General features: G+C 36.3%; 1 protein-coding gene across 2 annotated transcripts in view; it reads right to left on the bottom strand.

Moving 5' to 3' along the window:
- Positions 1-27917, bottom strand: part of rftn1b (raftlin, lipid raft linker 1b) — a 118168-nt gene that overhangs the window by 61730 nt on the left and 28521 nt on the right. The window contains exon 3 of one of the 2 annotated variants that reach the window (XM_077229956.1): positions 7600-7777. In XM_077229956.1, coding sequence (XP_077086071.1) covers positions 7600-7777 — 178 coding nt within the window. Of the gene's footprint in view, positions 1-7599; positions 7781-27917 lie in introns of both variants that reach the window. The other variant, XM_077229955.1, reaches the window with a different exon arrangement.

Below are 27917 nucleotides of genomic sequence, written 5' to 3'. Positions count from 1 at the left end.
GATCGACATCTAAATCAGACCGTTGCACAAAGCACTTAAGACTCTGACTATCTTAAGTGGGACTACACTGCAATGCATTCTGGGTAAAATAAGACACTTTTCACAACAAAAACATGGCGGATCGAGTAAGCGCATTCAAGTGCAGTTTACCCCAGCGGAAAACATGTGTTTGTTGGAGGAGAATAACAGTTCAAGGACATTTTACTTGGGAATTTTAGCGGAGAATGTAGTAAAAAGAAGAAATGTTTAATTTGGAAAAAGATACGACAGCGTTAATCCGACCGTTGAGCGGAGCGTTAAAGACGTACAGAAAAGAAAAGTCCTCATTATTATATATATTCAGTATTACTGCGGTCCCTAAAAACCCTTTCCCTTCTCATAGCTCTCTCCATAACGCCGTCAGCAAACCACAAATTATGAGCATTTTCTCTTTTCTTTTGGCTGTTTGTAATGTAACTGATAGTTACTGCTGGTTGCCAAGGTAACTTAGACCTGGGTTAGCCTGGGTAAAGTGTCTAAATTAAGTCAGTCTTTATTTTTGTGAAACTTGCATTAGACTAGTCTATGAGCAGATTTTAGACTTGTCTAACACTATAGACCGGTCTTAAACAGCTTTGTGAAACCGGCCCCTGATCTTCTCTGTAACTCTACCTCGACCCTACTGGAAAAAACATCAGGTGAAGCTGGAAAAACGTGTCAAAGACAAATCACAAATTTGATCTCTTTAACATTTAAATTCATAGTTTTCACAGGACCGAGGGCAAAACAAGGCTTTCCTCCACTGACCGCCAGTTATTTTTACCAGGTTGGTACTAATATACTATAGTACATTATAATCACTTTTTTGGTCTGGTTCTCGACGGATTTACGTGGCACAGTTATCCTACAAGCTGCCTAAATGTAAAATAACATGATTTGTTCACTGTAGAAATGAAAGATAGGTTCTTTATAGTGAAAAAAAGGTTATTAAAATTAGAGTGTGCATTAAGACAAAGGACCAAATTCAGTATTCAGCTTATTAATAAAATATACTAAGTACTGTCAAGCAGACAAACCTGGAAAATGTTTCGTTAAGTGTCTCCTTAAGCGTATTCCTATCGAAAACTATTATAAACAAAATGCGTAACATGTGTTGCATTTATATTCTGGGCTCGTCTGCTCACTTGTATGAAGTATACATCACCAAATAAGGTGTATATTGAATATAATCTTTTAACATCAGTGTATTAGTACATTAAGTGCTTTTCACGTACATGTCCTGCTGTTTTTAGTGGTTGAAATACTGCAGCAGGTTCTGAATATATGGATCAGAAGTGCACAAAAAATATAAAAATACCCATACAGAAATGTAATATATGTCAATATAAGTAAATTACATATATAATGTCAGTGCCCATGTATGTCTGCTGCCTATATGAGAATATATGCAAAATTCATATATATAAAACACATAGACATACATGAAACATATATTTCAAAATATAGCAAAAATGGCCGTTTTCATGTAAGTGCCAAATATGCACATAAATGTTAAATATATGTAAGACGCATATGTATATATGCATATATGAACTTATTTCAATGCATCAGTATCACATGCATGTATGTTTACATACATTTATTAAATATGTGGGAAACAAATATGTCACTTATTTATACGTAATGTTGTCCATATATGTGAGAAACCAATACTATACTGTAATATATGCAGATATATGGTATCATATATGGATGAACTCAAATATTTTCTTCACATGTTCGGACACATAAATGCAGGCATATATTGTGTTCTCAGATAAGTCAAATATATGTATAGATATATGTCATGCTATTTAAAATATAAGTACATATATGGCCATATATTACATTTTTGTAAGGGTATCACTGTTGAAGTTCTAAGCTGCTCTTCACATTGATTATAGAACTGTATATCTATAGTATCCTGTCTACTTTTTCTAATCTGTGTCTATTTAATTCTTCCTAATGAATCTCTCGAGCTTTGAAAGAGCTGAGTAATAGCATTTATTCACCTCTGGAAGGATTTAACTAGATTAACCAGAATCTAAACCAGGCAATGACCAGCTTGGACCATCAGAAGTGTGTTTGAGCTGTATTTCCCAACGGATCATTCTTTCATCCCTCAGTTTGTTCCGTTTCCTCCTCCTCATTCCCTTTGTCTTCTCCTCTGGATGTTTTTGGGTCTGTTTGTTTTTTGGAGAGAGCGAGAAATGGCTTCTTTCATCCGCACTTTTCCTCTCTCTCTCCTCTGATTTCTGGGATTGGCCGGGGAGGAGTAGAGCTGTGCCCTGTTTGATATCTCGCCTCTCTCTTTCTTTTTCCCGCAGGTTTATCCCGCAGGGCCGGTGCTGATGCGAGCAACTGTCTCCACAGTGACAGACGCCAAAGATAAAGCAAGACAGCTTTGCCGAAGCCATCAAAGGTTGGCAGCCGTCACGATACTATGATTCCTCCCAACACACACACATCAACACACACGTGACACAATCTTCTTTCGTCTTGTTTTGCTTTCGGCCTCTTGAAGACAAACAGAAGTCTTTACTATGAGCAACACATGCCTACTCTATGCATGAAACATGACAAATTATCATTATTTAGTCACTTTCACGTTGTTACAAACTTTCTTTCCTCCATGGATTGCAATAGGACTTAGATATTTTCTATATGACAAAAGCATACAGTTACCAAGGGCTGTCAATCTCCAAAAAATGACAAAGAAAAAAAACTATAAAAGTGGTCTATATGACTTGTCACAAACTTTCTTTCTTCCATGGATTGCAATAGGAAAACTTCAGAAAAATATATTCACACTGCTATTTTCCATATCTCCCCCCAAAAAATATATGACTACAAGTCTTCTGAAATCATTCGATAGCTTTGTGTGAGAAAAAGACCCTGAATTTAAGTCACTATTTACTAATAATGTTCCCCTCCACTGATATCCTTAAATCTCATTTATGCTCGAATAAATGTGTGTTCGACATCATTGATTATTCAAATATAAGTTAAATTTAGTTTAAAAACATTGACATTAAATGTTGAACATGATCTGAAGGATCATGTGACACTGAAGACTGGAGTAATGATGCTGAAAATTCATCTTTGATTACAGGAATAAATTACACTTTACTATAAATTCACATAGAGAATAGCGGCTTTAAATTGTAATCAAATTTTAAAAATGTTACTGTATTTTTTATCTTGGTCAGCATGATAGGAACTATCCACAAAAATATTTTTTTACGACTGAAATAAATATATATTTAAATGATATATAAATATTTCTGTAAAAGCAGAGCAAGTGATTTTATTTGATATTCGTGATCACTATGAGTGTCTACATCCCTTTGAATGTATCATTTTGTTTTTCACACACAAAAAAACTGACAGCATATGGTTTGAAACAAAAGGAGTTTGAGTAAATAAACAAACTGTAAATGTTGCATCAGCTGTTCCTTTAAGATGAGCGATGGAGTGTGTATATGACTTTAATAATGAGTTTTTGCATGAACATTCTTGCTTTTCAGTGCATGACGCATGAGGGGAGGTCGTGCCGAGAGTTCATCCTGTCATGCACTGAAGTGTGTAATGTTACAGTCCAGCTTACAGATCCAGCTCATCATGTCCCTCACGCAGTGCTGCTTCATACATAAAGCAAGAGCTGCCAAAAGTTCAACAGCAATATAGAGAGGAGTTTTTCCTTCTTAGTGTTTGCATTAAAGCATAATTTGCCAGGAATGTGTTTCAGGATTCCTGGTGCAATGCAATAATTCCAGGGTTTTTGAGTGTGTCGTTACTATTCATCATCAGATCCACACTGTTTATCAGAAGCCAATTCTTCCATTCCAATCTGGAGCCTTTATGTGCATTTAAACTGCAAAAACGTTCAGAAAAATGGGTTTTGCACTGGCCCCTAAAACACTAGAGGCCGGGGGTTCGGGATCATGTCCACAACACTTAACGTCAAACTAAATTTACTTTGTTTTTCATCTGTTTAATATAAAATATGAAAAAAAAAAACGTCACCTCAATTCCTTCCTCCAGGGAATCTCCCCTTAGAGGTCAACAGGGTCAGACACATGCCTAGAGTCTCAAACTTAACACATGTGATTGTGGCAGCTGCCTGTGGTGTGTGTGGTGTGTGTGTGTGTGTGTGTGTGTGTGTGTGGTGTGTGTGTGTGTGCCCTTTACGCTGCCACCGCAGCCGGGCCGGTCTGGACACACTGTGTGTTGGTGAGATTAAAAATAAAAGGATTACAATGTCAAAGATTATTATCGCGTAGATAAAGATATGGTGGAATCCGGATTGTCCCGTAGATGGTCTGTTTGCGCTTTAATCTCACACACACACACACACACACACACACACACACACACACACACACACACACACACACACACACACACAGAGCTTAAATCTCATGCACGTTTGTGCTCCGGAGTTCAGTTTTTCCACTATCAAATTCCGTCATATAAAAAGCGAATCCACAACTGACTTTTAAAGGGAATGGGAGAAGAGACTCTGATTGTTTTTTTGCACGTTACGGCCAAAACACACTCATTACTCATTAAGAGAATAGAGACGACACTTTTAGAGCATGCACCGGGAGCGCCGACCATTTTTCCCGCCGTTAAACTAGCAAAAGTGGATTCGGATGCACTAAGTGCACTTGCACCGTCAGCTTTGACAATGCGCCTAGATCGTTGAAATAGGGCCCTCACTCTTCACACAAGTGATTGTGGCAGCTGCCTGTGGTGTGTGTGTGTGTGTGTGTGTGTGTGTGTGTGTGTGCCCTTTACTCCGCCACCACAGCCAGGCCGGTCTGGACGGTGTGTGTATGTGATCCAGCAGAGCTCCAGGCAGGGAGTGGATGTGACTTTGAGTCGCTGCCACTGTTTTGCCGGAGGATTATCGAACCGCTCTTTAACATTCACCAACTCTGTGTGACGGACTGTAAAGTGCTGGTCTCGTGCAGAGAGAAACTGTGAAGTCTAGCTCAGTGTGTATGGAGGACCAGGAGTGCCACTTAAAAATAAAATGAAGATTCAATACATCAATTTAATAATTCAAACATAAAAATATATATAAATAAATCACTTTTAAATGCACAAATTAATAGACATTTTAAAGTTGTTTATTTAATTCGTGTTTTTAAATGTATTGAAATTGAATCTTCATTTTATTTTTAAGTGGCACTCCTGGTCCTCCATAAGTGTGTGGTTTATACTGACCACTGTGTGGATGACACAGGTAAAAACACAGGTTTTGTTTTTACATGGCATTTAGTTTTGTGTTCATTCACTGTAAAAGTTGTACTGAAATTGGCCGCAAAGTGGATGGACTTTTTAGTCTTGCGGTTAGTATCAGGATTGCGAGTACTGTGGGGAATTTTAAATCAAAACTGAAGGCTTATTTGTTTGAAATAGCTTTTAATTGATGATACAGTGGCATCTCATCTGTCTATTGTCTGTTATTTGTTTCATTGTGTCTATGTGTATGCGATGTACAGCTCACAGGGGTGTGAAGTAACGAATTACAAATACTCACGTTACTGTAATTAAGTAGTTTTTTTCAGAAATTGTACTTTTTTTAGTCTAATTTTACTTTTACTTCGGTACATTTTAAGTGATTTATCGGTACTTTTTCTCCGCTATTTTCCTTCTGTTTGTGGTCGTTACTCGTTACATGCTTGTTTTAATTTAATTTTATTTTTATCGATCAACGTGATTGGATCCAGGAATCATCTCGTGACTGTCATCAAATCAAATTAAGCATAGAAAACTTTAACGCCTATTCCTGCTGTTACTCGTGACTGCTGTGGAAGTGCATTCTTCACGCATCAATTCAATCCAGATATCAGCGTCTTCCTCTAATATGCTAAAGGTACATTTCAAATTTCTGCTTAATATGATATTTATATAGGCTGGCCTGTCTACAGGGCCTACCATTTGGTCTGAGGTTGGGGGTATTGCGTGACGAGTTCATAATGCGGTGAATTCCCGCTCCCATTTACTTCACAAATGAAGTTTTATTAACTAAGTTCGGGAGGAGCACGTTCAGATAATTAACACGAGTGGACAGCAATCAGCAATCAATGATAAGAGGGTACATATAGACTCAGCAGTCTTACCTCGATCCATTGACAGTTTGCAGCATCCCCCCTCCACCCCTTCTCCACACTCCTAGTTCTAAAAATCACTTACATACGGGGGAGTACTCTGGGTTCGGGCTGAATTCCGAGCTCGGAGCCCTCCCTCCGGACAGCACGCCAAATACGCATTAAATCTTACTCCCTCAAAATTATATGTAAGTGTGAACTCGTGAATCACATTATAGAGAGACGCGCGTCACGATCTTTGCACTGCCGCGTCTCGCGCTCGCCACGCCGCCGGATTCAGAATCAGTGCACTCTATGAACCATGGCGTTAACTTGAACTGCATTTCTGTCAGTAGGTGACTACAGCTCGTTAATAAACAACGTTTTTTGATTGATCCATTAAACAATCCGTCTAAATTTGGCAAGTGCACTTGGGCAAATTTTTTTTTCATGTTCAACTTTTGTTTTTTTTGTGTGTGGATGCTGCTGATAAAACAGCTTCACCGAGACTACAAAGAGACATGCATTTGTGTGTGTGTGTGTGTGTGTGTGTGTGTGTGTGTGTTTCTTTTGTAAAAGTTTCCTGTATATAACTTCCCTATTTAATGCACAATTTTTCTTACAAATTATATTATCAGCATTACAATGTGAGCAAATTTAGCCGTGTAAAATGTAAGAGATGACGCCACCCTTCTAGAACAATGTGCATTTACGTTTAAATTGTAACATATTTAATAGCATGGAATTAAAGTGTGTAATTAGTGTTAGCTCACTATCTTAGCCTTTTTCAATGCATTAGGTGAGGTAATCTGATAATATTAGTGATTCTCATTTATCAAAACATCGGTACCGTTTTGGAGAGAATTGGGTATTTTTTAATCTCTCTATTTAACCCATCTCATGGTGTGTGATGCTGAACTATCATATGAGTTTCTAAAGGTTTTTGAATATTGATATTTTATGTGCAACAATAGCATGCTCAGGCCCAGTGACCTTTCGCCTAATTTTAAATGCTTTTTTCCCCAAATATTATGATTTAAATGGTGATGAGTGTACTGGTTTGATGCATTTTAAAAAGATGGATGATAGATATTCTTCAATCTTTCTGACAAAGAACAAAATATCCTCCCCAGCTCCTCTCGTTTCTCAGGATTTGGCATTCTGATTCCCCTTTGAATCAGAATAAATTCTCAGTTATGTTGTACTTTAACATCTTGAATTAATGATATCTGCTATCATTCATGTTGGTTCTTTTGTTTACCGTAAGGAGGGTTATTGTTGCTCTAATCCACGCTAGGCTGTGCGAGGAGTTCTTCTCAGAACAGAACCATACCGCCAATCCTAACTATATGCTAATTGTCAATTGTATTTGACGATAGTGGTCCTGACAGAAATGACCCCAGTAATAAATGTCAGCAGCACCTGTGGAGTTCATGTTCCCGTCGTGTGTGTGTGTGTGTGTGTGTGTGTGTTGTGACCCCACCTGTCGGAGACTCTGATGAGCACGGCCCGGTAGAGCTGGCGCTGGACGCTGGCAGGCTCGGGTCCACACGGGTGAACGAACGGGTGCACAGCGCTCAGAACGAAGCCCTGCTGGTAGAGATCCTGAAGCTGAGACGGCAGCTCTCTCACCGAGGACACACACAGCGTCGACGTCCCATCTGCTGGAGGACACACGCGTGAGAACAGCACATCACACACAGCTTTCTGATGAGAAATCCTTCTTTTTAAAGGGGTGATATAATGCCCTTTTCACAAGATGTAAAGTAAGTCTCTTATGTCCCCAGAGTGTGTATGTGAAGTTTTAGCTCAAAATACCCCACAGATATTTTTTGAGGGTGAGCAAAACAAACCGTTTTTGTGTGTGTCCCTTTAAATGCAAATGAGCTGCTGCTCCCGGCGCAGGGGGCGGAGCTTCTAGAGCTCGTGTCCTTTTACCTCACACAGACATGCACTGAACATTTTCAGGCTTTTATGTTCAAACCGGAGTCAGACAAAGATGGAGACACTCAATATGTGACAACATTTCTGAATGGTTAGTTGATGAATTTATGTAGCTTATGTGTAGTTATCTTCTAGTCACTGATTAACCGCGTTCCCGAGGGCGGCGTCTATGTACATTTTAAAGTTAATGATGTCACTAACCTGTGAAGAAGCTCATTGTAGTCCCTACCAGCCGTTTGTTGTAGTTCTTAAAAAGCAATTTCTTTAAAAGCAAATATCTCCCTTTGCTTTGAACTTTGAGCGTCGTAACTTTGCAGATGTTGTTTATGCTCAAACAGCAACATTACACACTAACTAAAGTTAAAAAAGTGAAATTATAATCAACCACCCCTTTAAATAACAAAATATTAGTCATACAGTCTTGTCAAGCTACAAGAAGGAATATTTAAACTCACCACAAAATCAAAATTGGCAATTCTCTCTCTCTCTCTCTCTTTTTTTTTTTTTTTTACAGATTATTACAGTGTTTATTGTAAGTTATTTATCCGTGCACACTACTGTCTGCAAAATGGCATTTATATCCAAACTGCCGGAGGACACACACGGGTGAGAACACACATCACGCACTCACACACAGCGTACTGATGATAACAAATCCTTCTTTTATATAACATCATTTTAGCCAAACAGTTGTTGCCAAACACAGGAAGGAATATTTTAAATCATTTAAATTCTTCTTTTTTCTTCTTTCTTTCTTTTTTTTTATACAGATTGTCGCTGTTTTTATTATGAATGATTTATCCATGCACACAACTGTCTGCAAACTTTCATTCAGATCCCAACTTCCTACGATCCAGTTATTTCCCTAAAGACAAAATACATTGTTGGTTTCTTTACACAAACCGTTTCACTCAGATATACGTCTCAATACGGAAGGAAAGTCTATCGAAAAAGGAAGAATATTTAATTTTCAGTATGCTTGAGTATAAATAATTTTATAATATTTTCAAAACATTTAAATATAAGAAAAAATGCCATTATTTATGTATGTGTATATTTTCGAAACATTTAAACATGAAAAATGCCAGAGGCTTCTATGATTTTTAAAACAAAACATTTATTTTTATTTTATTATTTTATATTATTTTTAAAAATGAAAAATTGATATATAAAATAATTTATTAATTTATTATTATTATTATTTTAAGTATTTTTAATAACATTTAAATTTAAAATTGTATGTATAAAACATTTTAATAATATTTTTATTTTAATAATATATTTATATTATGTTCTTGTTTATTTATTTTGTATTATTATTTTATATTAAAAAAAAAGTGATATATAAAAATGGCAAGCAGAGGTTTCTATGGTTATTTTTTAAAAATATTACTTTTATTACATTTTTATTGGACAGTAGACAGTAATAGACAGGAAAGTAAAGATCAAGTCAGATTGAACCCGAGTCTCTGTCAGCCAACACTTCTTACATGTTTTAAAGATGAATCGCTTTATAAATCAACATTAAAATCATCGCCTCTAAATCATGAATATTTAATATAACCCCTAGTTTGTATTTTTGCCATACAGACACTACAGTCAAATGCAATTTGTTGTTTTTCCAATGCACTTTCCTCCGGGAGGATCAGCTAGTTTTTTTTGCGATGTAAGAGAGAATGAAGCATGGGTCGCGTTAGCAACTGGTTCCTGACTAACCTTGTCGATGATTTAATGGGCCTGCTGAAAAATCCAATTAAATGTGATTGTTTATCTGGACGTGAGATGAGAGTGTTTTACACAAGAGCTTTGCTCTTTCTGACAGCCAGTCACGCCCCGCTCTGGCTGTAACGAGATAGGCTACACTCGTGTTACTGACCACGCATTTGGAAGTGGGAGGAACATTTTTCCCCATTTTAATCTAAAGTCTTGTCTGGGTATAATGGGAAAAGAGAGAGGGAGAGAGGAGACATGCAACATAACAGACAGAAAGTGTCAGAATCGCCCAGCTGTGCAACAACACATCAGATCAGTCAACGCAATCCAGACGGTCATATGCTAATGAGAGAGCAAGACTGAGGGAAATCAACACACACACACACACTGATGTCAATGAGTGGACAATGTGTTGTTAGTGTGCAGTTTAGAGGTACATAGCATGTGGTTTAAAACTGGTGACATTATAGTGCACATTTTGAAAATAACATTAATTCTATAATGAGCCTTGTTTACATGTTTGAATGACATTTGCTATGCTTTTGAATAGCATGCTGATTAAACTCAGTATGCATACTGTAAAAAAAAATTAGCATGCATGAAATACCCAGATTATCTATGAGATTTGCCAAATAGCAATACAATAAAATTTAATTTCCGCTTGTCCTTCTATTTCTGTGTCCAAATTATTTTCTTATTCAGTATTTTTGACGTTTTCCAGTACAAATAAACAATCTTAAATCAAGATTCACTTCCATTAGAAACAAAATAATGGCAAATTATTAATGGTTTCCTAAAAAAAAAAAATGTTTTGTATAAAAATTAAATGAGATAACTAATTTATTGGCATATTTTTTTTCTTGTTTTAAGCATAAGTTTCAGTCACTTGATTTTTCTATAAAAAAAAAATCTTAAAACTTTAAATCTTGTCATTTAGCTAATCATGTAAATATATGTTAAGAATGTTCCAGTATTTTGGGCAACACTATATTTTAGGCCTTAATATACAGTATAAAGTATTTTAATACATTAATTATGCCTTGTTATGCACCTTATATCTGTGGTTACAATTATTCATGAGATCATTATATGATAATATTATCTATTCATTGAACACCTTTAGAAAGTATAATGCATTAAAACACATGAGGTAACAATTATTATTTTTTGTTTACAATTATTTATGAATAGATACAATGTACATTATGAATACCTTTTATAATGCATTATACATAAAAGTGTTAATTGTATTTGTACTGGAAAACAATATAGAATTACCGAGGAAGAAAATAATTGTGATATTAGCTGCAATTTACTCAAAATATGATAACTGGATGCCACATGTATGATATGCATTGTGATGATCCATGCTAAAATGCTTTCTGTACGAAAGTTAATAAGTTGTTATCGCAACACAGCCAGAGACTCAGTTGAAATAATCACCAGTGCACACTTGGACCTGGTTAAACTGGTTTGTGAGTGGTATGTGAATGAGACGCAGGGCTTTACACAACTATCCCAGAGAGACAAACACTCAGAGTTTGTCAGTCTGCTCACGCGGTCATATAAACCAACACAAAACTGTTGCCCGGAGTGAGTTTGATCCAAAATAAACCCAGTCAAACGGTCAACGGCGCTCCCCATAAACTGTATGTCACGTGTGCAATTTACTGGAAGAAGCTGAACACTGAACTCAACCTAAAGATGAATAGGAAGTCATTTAAAGTCATGCCATCAAGCTCTAGACACTTGTTCTGCTTTTTAAAGTTAGAATAAATCTATTTATAGCGAGACAAAGACAGATATGTGTGACTCGACAGCAGTTTTGGAAAGCGGTACTGTGGTGTTGCACAGCTAAAAATGCCACCCTACCAAACAAACAATATATTCCCAGAGAACAATTTCAGATCTAGTCACGCTTGCAGATTTATCATGCTCTCTTGCAAATTGAGCAATATTTTTTTTGTTGTTTTTTTGTTGTTGTTGTTGCTGTAGATACAGACTAAAAGTAGCTTTTTTGCACCATCTGCTAATGCCAGGAGAATTACAGTAGGAAAATATACCAGCCGTGGAATTTTTTGCATTTTATATTTTAAAACAATAAAAATATGTATATATATATTTTTAAATCCAGCTTTTAATGTTGTTTATATGTCTATGTGGTGTTTTTAGTAAGCTTTAAGCCAAACCATGTGTAAATTCATAAGTCGACAGCATTGCTGAGTATTTTCTCCTTAAAACTGCAGTGAACCAAAGACAGTCTCAAAAACACGCTTTGAAATCGCTGGTGTTTCTGACGTCACAAACTACCTTGTAACCAATCAGATCAACGTGTGATGATCGTCAACGAGTGGATCTCTGAGTGGGTGAGTGAGTGGAGGCGGGGCTCATTTGCATATTCATAGAACCGCGCATACTAAATGAGGCAAGGGTGTCGAGTTACGTTCAAACTATTTTAAGGCATGCAGACATTTTTTTCAAGAAAATAACTTTTAAATACGTCATTTTGGTGATCAACGATGAGTTTTAACGTAAATATTTATTCACTACAGAGGGATTTTAAGTACTTGTCTATACTTTAGTGTTGGTAGCTTGATGGACCTTTACGTAAAAGTCACTATCAAACAGTGGTATTTTGTTGTATTTATAAATTTCATTCTCGTTTGGCACTTTGCAAGTGTTAATTTTGCTATCTGGCTGTAGGTAAAAAATACAAAGAGGAGACAAAAAGTGATTGTGGCCACGGGATGTTCTTCTTTTCTCAGGCGCAATTCCAAAGTTCTATTGTTAAATAGCGCACACACACACACACACACACACACACACACACACACACACACACACACACACACACACAGACACAAAGGGTGCTTCAGGCAAATCATTGGCCAGCTAAAAATAACCCTGGATTGCTCAATCATATTCTCCACAAGCTGTGAGATAAAATGAATGATGAGAAAATAGTCCACAGATACAAAAGCCTGCAAAACCGTACATGCACGGTCGGATCTGTTTAAGTATAATTAATCCTGGTATGTTTGATTTGATTTTTTGCTTTGTGTGTGTAAACAGTGACTCTCCCCAGAGGCAGATGCATGCTGGGTTTGCCCTCTCACATTCAATGTTATTCGCGCTCTACGCCGGCATGTGCACTTTCTGTGTCTTCTACACAAAAAAAAAGCAGCAGCAAATTTGATCACATGCCACTGGGAAAACGCACATTGGGATGTTGCTTAAGTTGGCCTTAATCACTCCCTAAACGGGGAAGTCTGTGGCAGCCAATACAGAAAAGTCTAGTTCAGATCAGCTTTTGATAACGTGATACTGTCGCTCATCCCATAGGAAAGACAAAAGCTCTCTAAAACATCTCTCCTAGACACATGGAGAGCAAATGCACAAGGCTCTCAGATAGCCTCACATATACATCTTCTATTGCGATCTCTATAGAGGGAATGCATTGACATCACTTTGCATTAACGAACACACTCCCTCATCCGGACTGAGTGGCAGAAGAGCTGGATTTAATAGAGAAACTGAGAAAACACGAGTTAAACAAACGATTATCAGTTTAAACTAAAGGTTGGACTCGATACCACAGATCCAGTGATCATGGATATTGACATGCAGTGGACTAAAGTTTTGTTTATATGAGCCTGATTTCGACGCCGTTGAAAATACATAAAGCAAATTTGCCCGTGAACGTTTTATATAAATACAATGTATGTCTAAATCTGGGTGATCACTTATATCAATGTTATATATATCATCATATCGTCCAGCCTTAACTTTTTTTTTGCCAGTGTTTATTTAAAAACGTCCAATTATGCAGAAAGAACGATGGTAAATATTTAATTGATAAGTTGCCAATACAATATATAACAATACAATATATCGGGTATGATTTTACCCCTAAATTCAGCATATTGACACAAAATGAAAACTGCAAATCCAGCTTTCTCTGCCTGGATCCAGTTATTTCTGTGAATTACAGATCCATTTGCTTCTGTTCTGTAGCTTTCAGCAGTCTATAAATATACCTAAAATAAAAATTAATAGAAAAATATACCAGTAATAAAAATATTATAAATAAAAATAAAATATACCTCAGATTTCTTATCAAATCTAGTTTTACAGTCAATCTCAAAGCTCTTTCCTGTTTTAGATGCTGTTTTTCGCGGCATTAACCCACTATATGAGTTGTATATCTTTGTATATCTAAAGTCTTTGGTGGAAACACACGTGTGTCTGACGCTGAAGCAGATTCTTGTGTGAGTGAAAGTGATGGAAGAACCAAAAAATTGTCAGTAATTGTCTTATTTTTAGGTCTGAAGGAGAAACAAAGTTGATGAAAAACATCTGAGGACTGCATTTCTGAGCAATAACATGTTCCTCCTGTCTGTGATTTTTGTCTTAGCCTTGGGTAATATTCATTAATGTCAACATTTTTATCTGGAAGAATTATTATATCAATTATTTGCAAATAGCAAAGTGCGGAGGGGAAATGTGACATTTAGCAGTTTAATAATATTAGTTTGCTTGCGAAACTCCACATCTGTAGCTGTATGCCACTGTAAAAGTTTATATCCTGTGATTAATAATAGTAAGAGTAATAATGGTAACCCTTGCCCAAAGACATTAGACACAAAAACTCAATTACAGCAGCAGACTGTGGCCGATGCCGCAGAGACTATTAATAAGAAATGTAATTATTTTTACATTAACTCTAATACACGACCCATCCAAGAGTGAATGATTACTCAGGAATACATACGAGCTTGTGTTTTCAAGCAGGGTTTTTTGTTAGAATTGCTCTTTTCTGGTTCTTCAGTCACACAAGAATCTGCGTCAGCATCAGACACACGTGTTTCCACCAAAGACTTTATATACAAAGATATACTGCTCATATAGAGGGTTAAGTGTGTGACGTCACCGTCGGCCAGAGTGACTGTGGTTACACACACTGAGTGGCAAAAACACTGAGCATTCAGTTTTCAGTGTGAATATTGCGAAAAACACACAAAACGGATCTAAAACAGAAAGAGCCTTTGTAAAAATATACCTCAGATTTCTTGTCAAATGTATTTATAGACTGCTGAAAGCTACAGAACAGAAGCAAATGGATCTGTAATTCACAGAAATAACTGGATCCAGGCAGAGAAAGCTGGATTTGCAGTTTTCATTTTGTGTCAATATGCTGAATTTAGTGGTAAAATCATACCCTATATATTGTATTGTTATATATTGTATTGGCAACTCATCAATTAAATAGGCTATTTACCATAGTTTTTTCTGCAAAATTGGACGTTTTTAAATAAAAACTGACAGAAAACTATATAAGTTTTAGCGCTGGACGATATATATATATAACATTGATCACCCAGATTAGACCTACCTATATTGTATTTATTAGGGGTGTAACAAGGATTCAATAAATATCACGATACTGAACTCCCGATAAGATATTATTGCAATACTCCAAGACATATGTGGCCCTGGACCACAAAACTAGTCATAAGTCGCACAGGTATATTTGTGGCAATAGCCAACAATGCGTTGTATGCAGGGCCGGATTAAGAGTTCAGAGGCCCCTGGGCACAATGTCTTGTAGACCCCCCCCAATATTTTGTATATTTTGTCCAAGGACATTTTAATATGGCATTTACCATTTTACTGACTTAAAAGGAACCTTGTTGTACTATGCTGGAGTAAAGTTCATAAATGGTCGTTCTTTCCCATAGGAATTTGTAAAACTATGTTGGGTGGACCTCTGTGCCTCTAGGGGGGTTCGGGGGCATGCTCCCCCACAAGAACTTTTTGTACATTTTTAGGTTAAATGCATCAATCTCGTGCTCTTTGAGAGATCAAAATTAAGAGCTTCAACCCATGAACTGCTCGTTGAACAAAGAAAAAGCATTGATTTGTACCAGGAAAATAAAGAGGGCTCAAACATCTTTTTAGTTATGAGAGTCTCAGTCTACATTACATTATCAATGGTGTTTTAGGATGCCAAACAATTATTATAATAATGTAATAATGATTTATATAATTATTCCTATGACGTAAAATCCATATAGCCTATAAATGTACTATATAAATGAAAATTAATATTTCAAAAGTATATTTTAGTCTACATTACACTATAATACGGGAAAATTAAAATACTTTTGTCCTAATTTCTTCACTTGCAAGAAATAAACCCTTGAGCTTTTATTTAGGAGAAAACACCAGATAACCATGCTGATCGCGTGAGCAAAGAGCGCACTTTTCTTTAAAACACGCAGCACAAACAGGATGCCTATTCTTAAAGTCTTGTGCTGTTTTATAAAGGCAGGGTTCTACGCTAAGGTTTTTCCCAAGGAGCACATGTGCTCCTAAATGAAAAAATCTAGGAGCACACAAAGACATTTTGGAATGAAAAATGTTCAAGTTACAGAGTTTAACAAACTGTTTATAATTTATATATATATAAACACAACGTGTGTGCTCCTTCTCTCTCTGTTCAACTATGGTGTGAAACCGTCGTTTTGATGCAGAAGTATAAATCACACTTTACAATCACTTTAGTAAAACACAACAAGGGGAACGTGTTGCTCTCAGGAGGAGGAGCACATCGGCACACCTGTGAATCTGCATCTTTCACTGCAGAGGCTTTTTCCACAACATGGAGGAGAAACGAGTTTAAATGAGTGTATTAGTATTTACTAGTATTAGTCGACTAAAACTAGACTAAAAATAAAACAATTCAGATGACTAAAATATAATGGGTTTAGTTCAATTGTAATGCATTCATTTAGAATTTCTCTAAAATGTCCAAACCCATATACTCCCGGAGAAAACATCTATTAACCTGTTAATATGAATGATTTTAAAGTTTGAACATGCAATACATATACAGATTTAACTACTGTGACTTAAAAAAATATCTTAAAATTAAATAAAACCACTTTTCCTAAAGTAGAATAGTCTTCTTTCAATGAATGATATATGCATTCTTTATAACTACTTGCATACATCATTCTTTATTATTTCAAGCAGCAGACATATTTATTTGTATGAATTAAATATAATGAATCCTTATTAAAGCTATTAACGAGCAGTGAATGCTTTTCTCTTTTTCTTTTGTTGCTTGATCAATATTAAGGACACAGACTGCATTAGGTTTACTGCTGTCACTTTAAGACATCGGATCATGTCCAATGACATGCGGATCCAATTGCACTGATGCACATCCGATACACTCAAAACTGTTTAAGACTTAACCGACACAGTTTACGTGAATAGCCTACTCTCCAAAACGGACATTTCGACATAGTGTTGTGTATTTGTCCATTCAGACACGAAAGAGAGCTAAATTCAGTCCTCGCTCGCTGTGTGTGTGTGGCTGCACGCTTCGAGTCGGGTGTGTGCGCACAGAAAACAATGCATCGTCGTCAAAAGGTTAACAGAAAATGTACTGTTGATTAAAATGGTCAATTTGGTGTTACATTGGTGTGTAAATTAATAGGCTTGGACTTGGTGCTGGAAACCCAAAGCACTGGACAATAGAGACACCAGAATAAAAATATTCATGATTCTGAAGCTGAAAATACATAATTATTTTAGACGAACATGCACTCTGTCACTGACTAGATATGTTTAAAATAATGAAGGCCACTTTTTACTGGTAACATCAGGCATTATCAGAATCCACAAATATTCCCCCATTGCATTATTATACATTATATTCAACATTATATACAGTATAGTTTAATGTAGTACTGACACAAAAACTTTTCTCACACAGTAATTTTTATTTTGGGTGAACTATCCATGATACATATTGTCACTATCCACCATGCATATTGTTGCTTTTTTGTATTGAGATATATTGTGACATGATATATCGTTAAACCTCTACTATTTATATAAAGTGTTCACGGGCAAATTTGCTTTATGTATTTCCTCGTTGTCGAAATCAGGCTCATATAAATGTCAGGAAACACGATTCCTGTCTGCATGTCAATATTGATGTACAGTATCACTGGATCTTTGGTAAGTTGTAAGGAACACTATATCGAGTCCAACCTTTTGTTTAAACTGATAATCGTTTGTTTTCGTAGTTTCTCCAATTAAATCCAGTCACACAGCAGCTCTTCTGCCACTCGGTCCGGTTGAGGGAGTGTGTTCCTGCGGGAAAGTCACATCAATGCAATCCCTCTATTACTATGATTTGGAGAAACGCACAATATGGCGGAATAAGTGACTTTCAGTAACAGAGCGTTGGCGCTTGCAACGCCAAGGTCATGGGTTCAATTCCCAGGGAAAGCAAGAACTGATAAGAACGTAAATGCGTACCTTGAAATGCAATTTAAGCCCCTTTGGATAAAAGCGTCTGTCAAATGCATATATGTAAATAAGCCCCTCCTTCTAAATAAACGAGCCAGTCTTGATGCCAGATTGGTGAACAGCTTTGTAGAATTTAATGTTTCCCCATTTAAAGCTATAGGAGTTGTACTCTAATTCAAAAGAAAAGTGTTGGGAAATATTCCCTCCGGTCTGAAAATTGTTTTACTCTTTCTGTTCCATTTGTAAGAACTGAACTGGGTAAAATGGCTTTTTTATATGCAGCTCCATTTGAATGGAATCTACTCCAAACAAAACTGAAATTACAAACTCTGGTGCCTATGGAACATTTTAAATCTATTATTCGGTCACTTGAAGAAGACTCAATGATGTGCAATTGTTTTTAAGGGTTTTAATTGTATACTTGTTGTTTTGATTTGTAAGTTTGTGATTGTAACTGCTGTCCATTCTTGGCCAGGACACTCCTGTGAAAGAGATTTTTAATCTCAGAGAGATTATCCTGGTTAAAGAAAGGTCAAATAAAAAAAATAAATCACTTGTGATCTCAGTGCCCTGAACATTCACGAGCCAGTGCGTTAAAAAGAGACGAGAATGTAACGAATGAACCGGCAGATATGGCTTGGTTAGCGTTCTGCCGCTGGGAAAACGCGGTTCAATCCGATTTGCATGAGGTTTGGAATAAAGATCTGTGGGAAGGAACTGCTAATGTTTTACAGAACGTTAGGCAGTTACGCGCCATTTTATCTCATGACTATTAATGACATAATACCTTAGTTTTAATCAACTGGAAAGATCCGGTGAGATAAACGCCATATATAACGTGAGGCATCTGTGAAAAATGTTTGTCTGTGTCTCTAATGAAACAGGATTATTTTGCAATGTCGTGTGTGGAAGTATTTCTTGAGGCTTTGCTCCGTGGAAGACTGCTTTATGTCATTAGTAGTCATTGCTCACAGTCGGCACACGAGCCCCAGGGCACCGCGGCACGCGTTAATTACTTCACTAATGACCCTTTGTGAGAGAATCAAGCTGTGGCTGTGGAGTCGTTTCCAAATCTCTCTCCTCCCATCATCCCTCCCCTTCATTCCTCTCATATCTCAAACCTCTCCATTGACCTGCTTCTTTCCTTCAACAGTTTCAAACAATTTATAGAGGGCCTGATATTCCCTTTTTCATTGTTTTTGGGCTCTACTAGAACAGCTTTTCCTGCTTAAATGCTGATTATTTCCCTCATATTCTGCATTTTTGCAGCTCCTCTCTTCCCAGTCTGTCAGTAATCCTCAGTTTACTTCCTGTCTCTATGAAGCCCCTCCTTGTGAAAAGCACACTGTGCTCTGATTGGTCGGCTGGATCAGTGTGTTGTGATTGGTCGAGCGCTTCTAGTGTGTTTGGGAAATGTCCCGCCCCTTCCCATAACCGCCAGTTTAACACACTACTAACTAACTCAAACAGGCCCCGCCCCTTTATTCTGCGTATGAATTATTTAAATGAGGAATATTGTGACGTGTTCATTCCCGGAAGAAACTCAAGATACAATGGAGGCGTTTCAGCCTATTGAAAACACCACATAGACATATAAACAACATTAAAAGCTTGGTTTTCACCACAGAGGGAATTTAAATACTTTATTCCCACTGTTAAATACCCATTAGATGCCTTATTTCCACTTTTCAAATATTTTGTAAACTTTTATTTAAAATGAATGCCTTCTTGAGGCTGATATGCAAGGGACAAGAATGAGTTCAGAAAAAGGCGGATTCGAACTTAGGTCAGTCACATCAAAAGCTACCACAACTCCACACACTGATCCAGTTATCAGACAGCAGGGGCGTCACTAGGATTTTCATTTTAGGGGGGCTAAGCCCCCAAGGAGGGTATGATTTTTTTAAATTATAAAAAAAAAAGGTAACACTTTAGTTTAGGATCTAATGCTCACTATTAACCAGTTTCAATACCATGCAAAGGCAGGGTTTTATAATCACTGTGGTCCCAAATGTGAGGTAGGGCAGATAGGGGGTTCTGGGTTTCCCAGAGAAAATTTTGATTTCTCAGATCTACATATTTTAAGATGTTTTGAAGGCCCAAAAAAAAATGGATAAAAAAAGGATAACAGCTTTAAAACCATGTCAGTGCGCAGCTGATTATTTTTCTCTCCTCATCCGCATCACACTCTTTTTCTCTTTGTTTTTCTCTTGCCCTGTCTCTTCCCCTCCTAAAAGCAGAGCTTTGACTGATATAGGCTTTTCATTTTTGTCTGTCAGTGAAGAAAGAAAACATAAGGTCAACTGATAGGTTGATTTTGCCTATGAATCATTTTCTCAGACGCGTTTATTTACTGAAAGCTACTAAAGCTATAGGTAATTAAGCTTATTCAATGCATTCACAATATGTAGGCTACACATTCATTATTGATCGTATGCCTAATACAGGGCCGTAGACAGGGCTTTATAATCAAAGAGGTCCTAAATTTGAGGTTGGTACGGGGTTCACATTTTTTATTTCTCGGATATGTGCATTTCAAGATGGTTTTAAGATAAAAAAGGATAAGAAATAGCTTTAAAACCATGTCAGTGGGCAGTATATTATTTGTCAATACCTGCTCTCTATTCATCTCCATCATTCTCTTTTTTTTTTCTCAGTCACTTCATCCCTTTCTCTTCCCCTCCTAAAGCTGAGCTTTTTTAATTTACTAAAGGCTACAATTTGTATTATGTACACATTCATTATTAATCTTGTACCTAACATGATGAAAAACGGCTTTGTTAATGTTTCTTGTCCCCTCACACAATGACAGTAAACTAATTATTACATTACATAAGTCACGTACTTTTTGAACTGAAAATAGGTAACGTTACAAAGGCATATTTGCCGTTTAAAATGGCGAAATTAGACAAAACTATATTAGTTTGCCGGATTATTTTTTGTCATTTATGTCAAATATGAAATGTTAAGTTTAGCTACTTACATCTTATCTCGCACTTGACCGTACGCCTCGAGTCGCACTGTTAAAAATCGCGCTCAGCAGCGTCTGTGAACATAAAGACCGCCTACTTTGATTTGATTGGTCATCTCAAATAATCTGACATTGACGAGCAGTGACAGACCAATGAGGCTCAGATGAACACACACACACACACACACACACACACACACACACACACCCTGTCCTCTGTTTCTGACGTGCTCTCTGCTCCGCTGCGGATTGAAGATGAAGAACGCACTGAATCTGATTATAACAAGACTGAAGCGAACACGAATTTGTGTAGCCTACATTAATCACACATTTTTAGGGGGGCTAGGCAGAAGTTTAGGGCTGAAGTCCCCCTAAAAAGGGCCTAGCGACGCCCTGTCAGACAGGTTTCTTTTGTGATTTTGTCTGGCTCAATCAGACTGTGGTGGGCGAACTTACTGTTAATGGCCTCCGCCAACAAGTCGGGCTATTTACACTTAATGTTAAAGTGGTGAAAATCCAGCTTTTAATGTAGTTTATATGTCTATATGGTGTTTTTATATGCTTTAACACAAACCATGTGTAAAATCATAAGTCGACAGCATTGCTGAGTATTTTCTGCTTAAAACTACAGTGAACCAAAGACAGTCTCAAAAACACGGTTTGAAATCGCTGGTGTTTCTGACGTCACAAACCTTGTAACCAATCAGATCAACGTGTGATCGTCAACGAGTGGATCTCTGAGTGAGTGAGTGAGTGGAGGCGGGGGTGGAGGCGGGGGTATGCTCACCACGCATACTAAATAAAGCAAGGGTGTTGAGCTACACTCAAGATATTAGAAGGCATGAAGACATTTTTTTCAAGGAAAAAACATTTAAATATGTAATTTTGGTGATCAAAGATGAGTTGTAAGGGATACTATTCTTGACTTTAATAGAGACTCCGTACATTTTATTTCTGCTTTATTTCAGTGACCAAAAACTATTCGTTTTAGTTAACATTAACAACACTGCTATCCAGAAAGGATTCAGCTCAGGTCACACCTGTATAATACCTGCACGAATGCTCTATTCTCGCTCTCACACTAACTAATCTTCTGAGGACCGTTCGCTCTAAAGTACCAAGACACAAACAAGAAGTGGCAGCTACAGCTCCCTAGAGACATAATCATCCATCTAAGGCCAGATTTAGTGTTAATGCCTTGTTTACCCACATTCACATCTTTATAAATACTGCAAAAACTCTAGTGTAACAACTAGCTATTCCTTCCTAGCCAGATCAATCGATGGAGAGACATATTTTGTCCCTTTGAGTTCGAGACATATGCCGTAGAGTCTGTTTCCCAGACTATTATTACCCTGCGCTTGACTCTCTGAAACTCAAATATAATCTGGCAGACGGAGGAAAATGTTGACATGATGTATTTCATCTATATAAATCAGTTTATTGGTTGTAAAAGTTGCAGTAACCGATTACAGGCTCGTATATCTGTAGTTCTTGGACGTTAAAACTATACTTGATGTGAAACCACTGCACAGTTACGAAATAAATAAATCAAGCAGTTAGTCATGGCATATTGTAAATGAAAAATCATTTGATTTCATGTGCTGCACTAAAAATGAAGCAGAGATCAGTCATGAACGACGAATGTTTACACACCCTCACATCCTTCCAACCTTTCTTACTTTAGTGGAAAACACCAGGAGATGTTTAACACAATGTTCACTGGTGGTGTGAAAGAGTTTAATTGAGAGTGCCTTTTAAATTCCATTTCAGTTCCTGAAAGGGTAATTGAATTTTAATGGATTTTAGTACTACTACTTTAACTCAAAAGATATTCAAATGACTAAAAGTCATAGAAAATAGAAATTTTGGCTTAAAGTCTTGAAGGTGTTTAGGATGGAGAGAGAGAGATAGACAGATAAATAGATAGATAGATAGATAGAAGATATATGGATGGATGGATAGAAGATAGATAGATAATTAGAAGATGGATGGATGGATGGATGGATGGATGGATAGATAGAAATTAGAAGATGGATGGATGGATAGAAAATAGATAGATAAAAGATAGATAGATGGATAGATGGATAGATAGAAGATGGATGGATGGATGGATGGATAGAAAATAGATAGAATTATAGAAAGATTGATAGATATGATTTGCTTTTAGTTTCACCACATTTAATGAATGGACTTCTGTGGATCAGTGAGGAAGAACGCCTCATTTCCCAGAATGCATTACTTCTGTAACTCTGCAATTCTGTAAATTACTGTCATTCCAGTTCAATTCCAGTTCATCTTCCCGTGAGCTACGGCCAACTCAATCTAAACGCAGTGAACTGAAACAAAGGCTGTTCATCAGTTCTGAATATTGTGTCCTGATTCTCACTCCGTTCTCTTCCTCTCTCAGAACATATACAGTAATGCCGAACGGGTCGGAGATTTTTATATTTTATGTATTTTCGATCGAGCCGCTTCTTTAAGGACTGCGATTTTCCACCGACCGAATTTTCCAGACGTTGCAGCCTGTGTCTGATGGGATGCATTAAAGGTGATTTGTTTTCCAGGTAAAAAGGTTTTATTAATAGCCTTTTAGTGGAATCCAGTCATTTGCTTGACAGGACATCGCAGACGCCGGTCCACTGTTGCTAAGTGACAGCTCTCGGGAAACAAGCTCTGTTAAGTAGAGGCGGCTTGTTCATCAGTGTTATTTCTGAATCCATTGATGAGCGTCTGGAAAAGCTGAGAATATTACTCCGTTGCCTTTGTCAGAAGGCTTTAATGGGCCCAGTGCAGCAGTCACACTCAATCTAACAATCAAGTGTGCTATTCAGTCCATGCAACAGTCATCACGACACAAGTGAAGAAATCAATTTGATGCAGTCTGCTTGTGGCACTTCTGACATGATACAGGAGCCGCTGGGCTGTTAATCATGATTTCACACACTGCTGTTTCCTGACGCTGGGTTAGATCATGCCGTCACTAATCCTGGATTATTTAAGAAGGAACTGGACGGAGGATTGTCCGTCAAGCTCTGAAAAGAAATGATAAATAATGTGTGGCGACTGAGGCAGTTTTATAAATATCATTTAGTGACGCGAGGCCTGATGTGACAGAACAAACACACATCAACGTCTTTTTGCATCATGATGCATTTATGCGTATCCTATAAATATAGGAATACACAATGTTCAAAATTATGGGTTCTGTAAAATTTTAATGTTTTCTGAAAAAAAAATTCTGCTCAACAAGGCATTTATTTAATACAGTAAAATTGGGAAATATTATTGCACCTTAAAATAGCCGTTTTCTATGGTAATATACTGTAAAATTTGTAATTTATTCCTGCGATCAAAGCTGAATTTTCAGCATCATTACTCCAGTCTTCAGTGTCACATGATCCTTCAGAAATCACTATAATATGATGATTTGCTGCTCAAGAAACATTTATGATTATTTATGATTATTATCAATGTTGAAAACAATTGTGGAATATTTTTCTGGAAACATTTTGTGATATATTTTAACTTTCAGGATTCTTTGATGAATACAAAGTTCAAAAGACCAGCATTTATTTGAAATATAATCTTTTGTAACATTATAAGTGTCTTTACTGTCACTTTTGATCAATTTAATGTATCATTGCTGAATAAATGTTGACATTTTTCACTTTTAAAAAGATTTCTCACCCCAAACCTTTGAACAATGTATATGTTGTAACATCAGAGCATTATGACATCATAAAGACTATTGTGACATTGTAAAAAGCTGTCAAATCGATTAATCGCATCTGACATAAAAATGTGTTTATATATTATATTTATATAGATACTAAATATATGTGCACCCGCACACACACATTATTTAAACATACTTGTGTTAGATGCGATAAATCACAATTAAATCGATTTGACAGCACTAATTATGATACAATAATAGGTGTTTTGGCATCATAATGCCATGAGTGATATTGCTTTTTGCTACTTTTCTATTTTGTCACTGAGGCTTTTATAACAGCTTTGCATCTTTCTTCGAATCTGTGGACTTTTTCTGCTCTAATTGTAGAGTAAAATCTGCAGAATAGATTTATAAACAGTGTACAATGTTTGTGCAAACGCTTCTGCATGCTTTTCTGTAAACCTTGCCTTTGTGTTTGTGTAGTTGAGTAAGAAGCAAAGACCCGCTGATCATGATCTCACATTAACAGCCTTGCAAATGTTAACATTCCTCAGGGATTTGTTCTTTAAACATGCCGTAATGTGCATGTATACAGTAATTGCTACCAGAATGCAGTGGGACTGAATGCAATACACTTTAAATGCACTTAAACATCTGCATGTCAAAGTGAGATTGCTTCAGTATATGACAGCATTAAACAGGGTATACGTCCTAAAATAGCTGACAATACACAGGAAGTTCTTCTTTTTTGTTTCTATGAATTGTCATTCTAAAGATCCTGCAAAGAAAATGATTCAACTGGCCTTTCCATTGTACAATGAAGTCTTTGCAAAAGCATTTAGTTGTTTGAAACATCAGTGAAAGCTTCTCATATCTCTCTTTAGTGCTTTCTTCTCATAGATGAGACTGAATAGGTCAGTATTGACCAGCTATTGAGCCGTCGTTTCACTCGAATCCTCATAGGGCCGTTTTTGAAATATATTATTTGTTCTTGGTGTTATGTTCTTGGCGTAACCTAATGACTAAAATAAGGGCTAACATGTTTTAATCTATGGCACCAAATTTGTTCGTAATCTTTAACTTGAAAACGAGACGCCTGACACTTCCTAACAAAAAAGAAATAAACCTGTGTACTTTGTTATTCCCAAATGCCAATCATCTCATGGCAGACGTGTGAAAAGAACGGAACAACAGGTGGTGGATTGCCATGGAAACAGATCTGTGATTCCAGGCTGATTCCATGGAAACACAAGTCCAAAAATTGGGAGTAGAAATATGAGAAATTGGGGTTTTTGAGAAAAGTCCATCTGCAAAAATAACCAAAGATTTTCATCAAGCATCAAGCTTTCATGTTTGGATGATAGTCAAGCCAAATCTAGTGCCACAAATGTTCACTTCAGCTCTGATTAGAGTCCGATCCAAGAATAAATGGAAATTTATAAAGAGTTCAATAAAAAATAAGGATCGAAAGGAAAACCAATTGTAATTTAGAATGCATAAGCCATAAGTTCTGTGACGTAATCATATTCATGATGGCTTCATACATTTTTGAAATAGTTTTATCATTTTTAAGAAGCAACAGAAAATTATTGATTGTTTAGTTTAGTTGATCTCAGAGGACTTTATTATTCATATTTTTTTAATATTGTAGAAGTGCCGGCTGTTTATAAATTTTTATTAGCAAAAGCTTTAAGATAACATGCATATATATGTTTTCATAATCAGTAACGATACAAAATAATTGAAACTCAGTCATGTTCAGTGTTGGGTGTAATGCATTACTGTAATTTAATTACTTTGGCCTTGAGAAAATTAATGTAAATGATTATATAATTTACAGCTACTTCTGATGTTATTGCATTACATACTTTATCGTGCAATTCTATATAATCCAATAGTGGATTTAACATAAAAATTCTATGTTCAAATGTATATTTTAATGTAACATTCTCCCTTTAAATACTTTGGTCATTTCAAGAATAATTTTAGCATTTTTATATGATTTATTTGAAAGAATGAAAAGAGCTGTTTAATTTTCATCCTTGTGTTGTTCAACTGTTGATATGGGATTTAGAAAGTAATACGTAATGCAATACTTTTTAGAGAGAGTAATAAGTACAGTAATTTGATTATACTGGCGAAGACGCAATTAGTAGCTAGTAATTCATTCTTAAATCTGCAGATTTATCCTGTGATAGTCTATAATATACTTGTTTTGCATTCCTGTCATGTGACAGACTTCATATTTTTTTGGTGGACAAATATTAGTTTTGAATATTAATAGCATTAAAAAGTTCAAAATCACAAATTAAAACATCACAGAAGTGGTATATTCAAGGCATTTGTATGAATTGCATTTTTATGCATAACTAGTCGACCCAAACTCAATAGCTTTTAAACACTGAGCTCATCAGCTGTTGTTTGCTATGTCATTATTTCATTTGACGTGCCTCAAAAAAGCAAAAATTTCAGATGTTGCATATCTTTTTTGTTTCTCAGTTTATATCAAAACGCTTTTCACATATATACGCCTGCTTATCTACACATTTCAACCCATAGTGGTACACAGTAAGAAAAGACCAGAAAGTAATTGAAACTCGAAAAGGAGGCTTTGGAGGGGAAAATAAACAGCATTTTTATGTTCTGTTATTGTGATTTCTTATTTTATTCCAGAACAAAAAGAGACGCCTACAAGATCGAGGTCAGATAAAGCCAGAGAATAGAATTGAAAGTCGCTGCAGATTCTGCTGAGATCAGAGAAACGGTACGAATGAACTTTTTACAATGACCTTTGAATAATGTGACCGGCCACAGTAGAGTTCACTTGCAAGATTGTGTTAACTTATTATCTTCAAAGGAATAGTTCACCTAAAAAATTGCCATCATTAAAAGAGAAAGTAATACTTTTATTCAGCGAGGACACATTAAAGTGACAGTACAGACATTTATACTGTTAAAAAAAGTTTCTGTTTCAAGTAAATGCTGTTCTTTTGAAAGTTATTTTCATCAAAGAAAAATGTATGACTGTTTCCACAAAAATATGAAGCAGCACAACTGTTTTCAACATTGATATTAATATTAAAGGTTTCTTAAGCATAAATTCAGCATATTAGTATGATTTCTGAAAGATCATGTGTCACTGAAGACTGGAGTAATGATGCTGAAAATT

This window comes from Siphateles boraxobius, unplaced genomic scaffold (genome assembly GCF_051911475.1).
Source record: "Siphateles boraxobius isolate OS27281-9 unplaced genomic scaffold, OSU_SipBor_1 137, whole genome shotgun sequence".
NCBI classification, from domain to species: Eukaryota; Metazoa; Chordata; class Actinopteri; order Cypriniformes; family Leuciscidae; genus Siphateles; species Siphateles boraxobius.
The sequence above is the reverse complement of the archived record's forward strand: the minus strand, read 5'-3'. Positions and strand labels throughout refer to the sequence as shown.